The 9,659-nt window shown below is 41.9% G+C and overlaps 1 protein-coding gene across 1 annotated transcript; it reads left to right on the forward strand.

Moving 5' to 3' along the window:
* Positions 1-5,877: 5,877 nt before the first annotated feature.
* Positions 5,878-9,396, forward strand: LOC149248815 (uncharacterized). The gene is made up of 2 exons (XM_089451143.1): positions 5,878-6,700; positions 6,878-9,396. The coding sequence occupies exons 1-2, from the start codon at positions 5,878-5,880 to the stop codon at positions 9,394-9,396; spliced, it is 3,342 nt and encodes a 1,113-aa protein (XP_089307269.1).
* Positions 9,397-9,659: the final 263 nt, after the last annotated feature.

A 9,659-nucleotide genomic window follows, 5' to 3' on the forward strand; every position in this document is an offset into this window, starting at 1 on the left:
GTAGAGTAATTTCAAGTCTATTGTTTTAGTAAATTAAAATTAGCAGTTTGAATCTACAAGGAATTTCTAAAAATGTCTTATAATGTTTTCATATTTTATTATTCATCATATTTTGATTTAGAGGTAATATATATTTTTTGGCATGTAATGTTACTATTTTTTTATTTTTTTTTATGATGGTATAGATGTATATTTAGTTCAACCAATTGGATTACCCATGCATTAGTGATGAGGTAGAGATGAAGGCCAACCCAGGGGAGGAGCAGAAAGTGGGAGAGTGCTCCAAATAGTCTAGAAGAACATTAAGGGATCGACCCATAAGGAATTGATGGTGCAAATCAAAGATCATCCATAGTGTATTCAAATATAGGTAGTGGAGGCACCAAATATCTAGGCATGACTCTTCTAGAAGTTGGTCATTTCCATTGTTTGTTACCATGATACGCATGTAGAGCCTCCACTTGAGGCATAACTTTTGTATATATCCATTTTTGTATAAGTGGACCTATATTATATTATCAAAGGCTAGAAATCCTAATTTTGTGTATGACGTTGCACATGTTGGACATGATGCCATTTTATTATTTTATATACATGGTTTTCTAGTATTATTTGTGCTACAATTTGTTGTGATTACTTTTCATGATAATGTACATGCATGCCTTGTGTCCTTATGTTAATGAGACAAATACCAATATAAGGCATAATTATTATTGCATTAGTTACACCATTAAATCTTCTTGAAACGTGAACAAATGTAATAAATTTAAACTAACACAATAAGTCTCACCTGCAAACATTTCCTTAGAAGTATATAATATTAGAAACAATATATCTTATTCAATTGTGACCTTTCCAATTGTGAATCCAAGTTAGCTCTCATATGAAAAAGTCTAGATGAGATAGATTTCGATAATAGTTCAATAAATACACTATATTTAGTGATTTTATTGGTTGCAGGACCATGACAAACCCCTTTTGAGCTTATAAGTTGGCATGAGGGTGAATAGATCACCCAAATTACAGAAGTGATGTTCTAAGTGTGATGAATAGTACCATATAAAATTACGACATATTTAGGTTTCTTTGATGAAATTTTCCAATCTAGCGTAAAGCATGATAATATAAGACCAAAAATAACCCATAAATACAAAAAAGTACAAGAAGAAAACTTATATACAACATATACAAATGCATTGTGTCTAGAACTAATACCTATTAGAAGAGAGCCCATTGTGAGGCTCATTCAAAATATTTCCATTGCAATCCTCTAGCTCATAAGCTCGCTTAACAAGAACACAACTCACAATGTAAGAATTGTGACACATATGATTGAATTTGCTTGTGCCCAAGGCATATTTATCCTAGTCATAAACTAGTACAAGGTCTCCTTTGGAGAAAATTTGAGGACAAAAAAACTTATCAGATTGTGCCTTAACACTTTCTTTATGTTCCTTTTTCATGGTAGCCACATATGTATAGTGTTCGTCAAGCTATTCTGAGTAAATGTGGCACTCTTCCTTAGAATTTGCGTTAGGTAGCAACTCAAAAAACAATGTTAATGAGGGAATTTGACATTCAATAGGTCAGATAACCTCCATTCCATACAAAAATTAGAATGCAGTGAATCCCATAGAAGTATTGAATAAGGTCTGGTATGTCCATAGAGTTGGAAAAAAACATTAAGTACCAATTTGATTTACTCTTGTTAATTATCTTTTAAAGAATGGTTTTCAAAATCTTGTGAATTGCTTCAACTTATTGGTTCACTTGAGGATAGCATAGGCATGAGTATTCTTGCTTAAACCATAATTTTCTTGTCAACTTTACCATCATTCTATTATGAAAATGAGATATATAGTCAATGAAAATGTCTGTAGGCATCAGAACCTAGAAAAAATGTGATTATTGATGGACAAGGATTCCATTTAAATTTCATTTGTGAATGCAGACATAACTTTGACTCACTTAGTGAAGTAGTTCATAGCCACAATAATAGATGTATGGCCTTCATCGAAACTAGACGACATGTTGTAAATCAACTCTCCATTTTGCAAGGGGCCAACAAAGAGGACATGAAATAAAGGAGTCACACACATATTTTCATGAACACCTGACAAGGATGGAATTTCTTGACTACTTCTACACAATATTTGAAAATAGAAGGCCATAAATATCTTGTGCACAATATATTCTGAGTTATTTCCAACCTAAAAATGTGATTGCCACATGCTCCCTTGTGGTAATCATTGAGAATAATTTATGCTTCCTCACGAGTCTAACATCGAAGTGACACAAGGTTAAACAATTAATACAAAGTGCCATAAATAATGAGGTTGCTTTTTGCATGATGGTGATTGCACTAATGTTCATCATGAGAGAGGTGAGACAGGGACACCATAGAGTCTTGATATACACTAGGATGTCTCCATACCATAGATCTTAAGAGGAGATGAGGAATAAATGCTTATTAGGTGATGATTCAATTTCAAACTAATACTCAGTATCTTCGGGTAATTCCAACATCAACTCTATAAAAGAAAAATATTTATTTGATTTAGTAGAAATGAAAGATAGGTGATGTTCTTCTAGTGTAACTACCCACTTGGAATATTTGTAATTTATTATTCTTTGGGATTAGATATGTTCCATAAGGTTGATATCTACAACCATTATTATGCATTGAGGAAAGATGTAATGTTGAATTTGTTTGATAGTAGAAAAATGAATTTCAATAGGAGAGTCTCATAACTTAGTTCCAGTAAGGAATTAGTATTTGAAAAGGGACGGAGTCGGATGGCGCCGCTAGGGTTTGATCCAGGAACCCTAGGCCTAGGGTCTAGCTGAAGCAGATGGCGCAGAGAGGACAGAGAGAGTACAGGCTACGGGCTAGCTGGCATCTCCATCAAGGACGGCAAAGGCAGGTTTCGGCAGTTAGTGACAGCTGGGAGCAGGTTGGAAAGTGGTCTCGACGACAGCGAAAAATGGAGTTTTCCCTGCCCTGCAGCTGCTCTTCCGGTTTCCTGAACACGACGGTTTGGTCACGGTTTCAATCTCGTGAAGGTCTTCAATCTTGGTGGTATTACCCTGAAACGGCACCCGGTGGCGGTTTTGGACAGTTTCCTCTTCGGGCTTCGAGCGTAGGTCGGTTACAGTTTTTTACGGAGCGTTTTTAACCATGGTAAATTCAAATGATGCGGTTGCACTGGACCCGGCTCCTGAAGATATTCTCACTGTTTGGGGCAAGGAAGTCACGGAGAAGAGTATTAATGAAATTATTGGGCAACCGAACAGTTTCCCTGGTGTGTTTTTTCCGGCAGGTGTCTCGTGGCGGCATAACCCGGTGAAGGGGCTTCTGGAAGAGAGCTTGGAACTCTCAAGCAGCTATGGGGGTGGAGGAAGACTCACGGAGCCTTTAAGCCCTCACCATTACCTCGGCATACAGAAGGAGAAGGTCGGCACCTCCCCCGTTGGTAAGTCCTCCTCTCCGTCAAAAAATTTTGTTTCATCGGGCGGTCTCGAGGATATAATCAACTCGCCCCAACTTCATGGAGTATGGAGATCGGTGGGTGGCGGTCAGAGTGTGGGGAAAGTTGGGGGTGAACAGCCCTCCCTGGAGAATGTAAAAAGAAATCTGATTTCGAAGGACCGTCTGCCGGGTCTTCTTGAAAGGGATGAGGGTAATGCGGGTCAGTTCCATTCTATGCATGAGGGGGTCTTCTCAAACCATAAGCAGTGCGAAATTTCTTTGCATGAGGGACACTCGGCCCTAGGAGAAGCGGGCAGTCCTGTGGAGGGTCTGGTTGATTCCTCACTGGCCAATGAATTCCAAAACCCTAAGGACAAGGGGAAAACCTTAGGGCAGGAGGAAGGCGATCTACCTTCGCCTACTGTCGGAAAGAGCCCGGAGCCGGCATCCGAGAAAATAGAGGATAAGAGAAAGAAGGCGAAAGCGTGGAAAAGGAAGCGGGTTTCAAATCTGGTTTTGGGCATGGATGTCCAGGTCGAAGAAGCTTTGGAGGTTGCCGAGTGCACTCTTGTGGGCAGAGCAAGAGGGAGGTACGTATCTGGAAAATTCCTAAGACAATGGGCTGAGAGCCAATGGTTGGAGACCCCAGCAAAGTCTTTCAGAACGGATACGCTGCTTAAAGGATGGTTCAGGGTGAAATTCGATTCTAAGGAAGCCATGGAATGGGTGGAAGCTCGGAATTGGGCGTTCGGGAGCAGACCGGTCTTTTTCAAACGCTGGACCCCCATGTTTGATGCAGCAAAGGAGAAAGTTGATGAAATTCCTGTTTGGGTTCGGGCCCCAAATCTCCCGCCACATTTATGGGTGGACTCAGTCTTCAAATCGATAGGGAATCATTTGGGTACTTTTCTGGATGTGGATAGATCCTATCTCCATACTTTTGAAAGAGGAGTTGCAAGGATCCCGGTTAGACTCAATCCCTCTGAAGGACTAGTGGAATCTTTTCCTCTGCAATACAAGGAGTATGTCTATGAACAATTACTGGATTATGAACTCTTTCCTTTCAGATGTCATGTTTGCCATGAATACGGGCATTTAGCGAGGGACTGCCCTTTGGGGAAAAGAAGAAGGGGATTTCATCAGAAGGAGGAGGAATGGGAGGACTTGCTGGGATCACCCAAATCCCAAAAGAAAAATGAGGAAGTCCCTGAGGAGAATCTCCAGTTCGAAGTTCCCTCCTCACAAGGGGAAGAGGATGTGCAGCAGAAGGAGGAGTGCCTCAACCATCGACCGGATGATCAATCAGGTCGGGAGACCCCTGCGGCTGAGAAGGCTGGTCCTTTGGAGGATCCAGCTCCCGGTATGCAGCCCCCTTCTTTTTTGTCCCCTGTTAATTCTGTTTCGTGCAATGATGATTATGTGGCAACCTCTTTTAAGTTACAAAACTCAGAAGATCTCTCACATAACATAGAGTGTCTGTCGGAAGCCATCCCGTCCTTAAATCTGAACAGTGAGGTGTTTCCAAAGAATATTATGGGAAAGGGTTGTCCTTCTGTCTCTCGTACCTATAACCTAAGGTCCCTCCATAAGCCCTCTCCTCTCACCAATGATTTTCAGGAATCTGTGGGTGGTCTAAGTCCTGAGTCTTCTAGGGGTCCTTCAAAGAAAGGTAGAGGTAGAAAATCTTTGTTATCAAAGACTCAAGTCAAGGCAAAGTTTGATGTGGCTGATGGGAAGCAAATGACGATTCCTGGGGCGCTTAGAGCAGCGAAAACCCCTGAGGCGGTTCTTAAATGATCTGTATGTCCTGGAATTGTAGGGGTTTAGCTAGTAAGCCCAAAAAACTAGCACTGAAAGACCTCATTTCTCGTCATCATCCGGATGTTGTTTTTCTTCAGGAAACCTTGGGTAAGGGAATCGATGTTGAATCTTCTATGTGTTCCCTCTTACCGGGTTGGTCCTTTACTACTCTCGACGCTGCTGGTCATTCTGGAGGCCTTGCTATAGGTTTCAAAACCGGGAGGTTAAAGATCCAAAGCATTTGGGGCTCGGACCATGTTTTGGGTTTGGAGGCTCTATCGTCTGAGTTTGACCAGCCCCTGCTGCTTATTAACATCTATGGTCCTTGCCAGGGTAGAGTTTCTTTTTGGAATAATTTTTTGGCAAAAGAGATCCTAAGGAACAAAAATTTGGTGATTGGGGGGGATTTAAATTTCTCCTTGGGACTGGCGGAAGCTTGGGGACCATCCGTGAGGGAAGATCCATTATCAGATTTCTTCTCAAAGGCCCTTCAGAGTGCAAAGCTGATTGATGTAAATATTATAAAGACAAAGCCGACTTGGAGGAACAGAAGAACGGGCGAAGATAGGGTAGCTAAGAGGTTGGATCGTTTCCTCATCAATGAAACGATGGCGACTTTTATCCCTTTGTTCCGTCAATGGGTGGGTGAGGGGGGAAACTCGGATCACTTTCCAATATACCTCGAACTCTCTAAGCCCCCTGCAAAGCCGGCTTCCCCTTTCAAATTTAATGCCTCCTGGCTTCAGGAGGAGTCTTACCAACAACTGTTCAAAAGCACCTGGAGACATTTGGGGCCGAATTCTCAGGTCAGCAAAGGAGGTCATTTTATGGAAAATCTGAAGAGACTTAAGAGAGCAACCATTGATTGGGCTGCTGAGAGAAGAAGGAAACAGAATGAGGAGCTGGTAAAGATTGAGGAGGCTATTGGGGTTCTTGAAGACCCTGATTCAGATGCCTATGCGTCCCAGGAAACAAAAGAGAAAATTCTGTCTTTAGAAAAAGGTAAAGCAAAGATTTTGTTGGAGAAAGAAGAGGAGTGGAGGCTGAAAAGTAGGGCCATTTGGCTAAAAGCAGGGGATGAAAATACAAAGTTTTTTCATAATTATGCAAGAGGGCGAAAAATAGCAAACACCATTTGGAAGATGAGAGACCCAGATGGAAGGGAAGTGTCCTCTTTTGAAGCAATTTCTTCTTTAGGGAAGAATCATTTTCAAGCCCTCTTTTCAAATCCAGGGGGGATCTCCTTGGCGGAAATTATTAGAACAGCTCAAGCATTTCCAAGGATGGTGGATGAAGAAGATGCAGAGCTTCTCTTTAGGGAAGTGGACAAGGAGGAAGTCGAGCGTATTATAAAGACAATGCCTAAGGATAAAAGCCCGGGACCGGATGGCTGGACGATAGAACTTTTCACTCATTTTTTTGATATTATTGGTGATGAGCTTACCGAGGTGGTGGAGGAGTCTAGAATGAAAGGAGAAATCTTCAGCTCTTTCAATTCCACCTTCATAGCACTTATTCCAAAAAATGAGAACCCCTCCTCTTTTGAAGACTTCAGGCCTATCTCCCTCTGCAATACTATTTATAAGATTATTGCAAAGATCATTGCAGTACGCCTGAAGCCCTATCTATCTGAGTATATCTCAAGTGAACAGTTCGGGTTCCTGGATGGTCGGCAAATTCACGAAGCAATTGGAGTTGCACAGGAAACCATCCACAGTATCAGACAAGCAAAGAAGAAAGGGGCTGTTCTAAAAATTGACCTGTCCAAGGCCTATGACAGGATTGACTGGTCGTATTTAAGATTACTTCTGACCCACCTGGGGTTCAAAGTAGAGTTTATAAATTGGATTATGGGGTGTATTTCAAATGTCAATTTTGCGGTACTGATAAATGGGGCGGCCTCCCAGTTTTTCAAAAGCCAGCGAGGTCTGAGACAAGGGTGCCCGCTGTCTCCTCTGCTCTTTCTCCTGGTTGCAGAGGGGTTGAGCAGACTGATCTTAAAAGCAAAACAGGCGGGCTTGTTTACAGGTTTGGAGGTTGCTGTAAATTTATTCATTTCTCACCTATTGTTTGTTGATGATATTTTGTTATTCTTAAATGGGAACCTAGATGAGGTAAAAGTTCTTAAAGATATTATTGACCTATTTCTGAAAGCCACGGGACTTCAAGTTAATCACAGAAAATCCCATTACATTTTGGAGGGCTTCAATAGACATGAGGTAAGTGCAATTACTTCCATCATGCCATTTGAAACCTGTCCGATGGATGAGCCTTTCAAATACCTGGGGTTTTGGCTGAAACCATCATCTTATCACAAACAAGATTGGTTCTGGTTAGTGACTAAGATTGAACAGAGGATTTCGCATTGGAGCTATAAGTGGCTCTCTCGAGCCGGCAGACTGACTTTGGTCAATTCAGTCCTTCAAGCCATCCCTATGTTCTGGGCAGCTCTGACATGGATTCCCAGAGGAATTATTCATAAAATCAGGCAGATTTGTAGCAGATTTTTGTGGTCAGGCTCAAAGGAAAATGCTGTGCTCCCCTGGGTCGCCTGGGACAAGATTGCTAGACCGAAGGAGTGGGGAGGATGGGGAGTAAAACAGCTGGTGGATTTCTGCCAATCCTTGGCGGCAAAATCAGGTTGGCGAATTGTTGTAGCTGAAAACCTCTGGACCAGGGTTGTTAAAAGGAAATATATTGATCCAACCCCATTGGAAGACTGGATAAGAAGCCCAAACAAAAAAGGGAGAAATTGCTCGGTCATTTGGAAGGCAACAGTGGACGCCTTTAAAATCATTGAACAAGGATTAGCTTGGCAGGTGGGGAATGGTGAATGTGTGCGAATTGGAAAGGACCCTTGGGTGGGGTGTAATGAATTATTTGCTCTTTCTCCTGGGTTGCTGGAACACCTAGCCTCTAAAGGAATCAATCAGCTTTCTCAGATTGCAAACCCGGGATTATCTTCAATTTGGGGACAGGGATGGAAATCAGCTGAAGACTTGGATCTGGATTTTCATTGGCAAGAAGAATGGAATGCTTTCATCCAAGAACTTAAACGATCGAATGTCAGATTAAAGGATGTTCATGATTCACTGGTCTGGGCTCATGCAGAAACAGGCCGTTACTCTCCAAAGGCCGGATATGGTTTTTTGATGAGTAGAAAAGGGTGGGAACCCCCGGTTTGGTGGGCAAAGCCCCTCTTCAAATTAAAATGTCCTAAAAAAGCCAGATTATTTCTTTGGTGTGCGCTAAAAAATAAAATTCCCACTTGGGACATTCTACAAGCCCGTTTCCAATTGGGGCCAAGCAGATGTCCCCTTTGTAAGGAAGCCTCAGAATCGATTCACCATCTTTTTGTCAGGTGTCCTTTCTCCAGGGCAGTTTGGGAGGAGATTTTCAAACTTCTGAAATTCTCAGGGAGATGGGAAGGGGATACTTTATCTGCTGCTTGGGATTACTGGTGGGATCACTACCCCGATAAAAATTTGAGAAATCTTCCGCCCATTGTTTGTTGGGGTATTTGGATCTCCCGAAATGGATGCATTTTCAACGAGAAGCTCACCCCTGCACATGTTATTGCTCTTCAAGCATCAGCTATTTATGCTAGTCTCCCTGAACCTGAGGCCTCTACTTCTTCAAACAGGCGGGCAGATTTTAATATCAGAGAGGGCATCCCCTATGCGTTTTTTGACGGAGCTGCCCAAAATAATGTCACTGGGGCCGGAATCATTATACATCTCTCTCCTTCACATTCCTTAAAAGCCTCTGTAGGACTTGGGTCGGGCACAAACAATTTCGCAGAATTATCTGCCTTAAAACTTCTCCTGTGCTGGCTCATCCATAGAAACATCCTCACTGTTCAGATTTTTGGCGACTCGGCAAATGTGATTCATTGGGTCAATGAGAAATTTATATGCAGAAATTATATGCTGTTCCCCCTGCTGGAAGAAGTAAAAAGTTTAAAGTCTCATTTCAATAACTTCTCCATTGCTCATATCTACAGGGAAAATAATGAAGAAGCCGACCGGTATTCTAAAACAGGTCTGCAGCAAATTCTGGGAGTTTGGAGGATAACGGAGCAATCTCAGGACCTGATCCATGTGTCGGATCACCCACCTTTTCCTTAGTCTTTTTGTATTTCATACATCTTTGTGATGTTTCGTTTATAGATGATACTGTGTTTTGGACCGACTGTTTGGTTCAAAGTTTCGGCTTTAAGTTTTTTTTTAAAACTCATAGTTTTTTTTTGTATTGGGCTATTTTCCCGTAAAAAAGGAGGCCCAAGATCTCTAGTGGACGTTTCTGAACTTCTATTTTTGATATGGCCGTTTCAGGCTGAAATCTAGGAGGACTCAAAAAGTCCTTTGGTCAAGAAAGACATGGACAACTA

Source organism: Pinus tabuliformis, chromosome 7, assembly GCF_031772625.1.
Source record: "Pinus tabuliformis cultivar Carrire ecotype Pingquan chromosome 7, CPIR1, whole genome shotgun sequence".
Lineage (NCBI taxonomy): Eukaryota > Viridiplantae > Streptophyta > Pinopsida > Pinales > Pinaceae > Pinus > Pinus tabuliformis.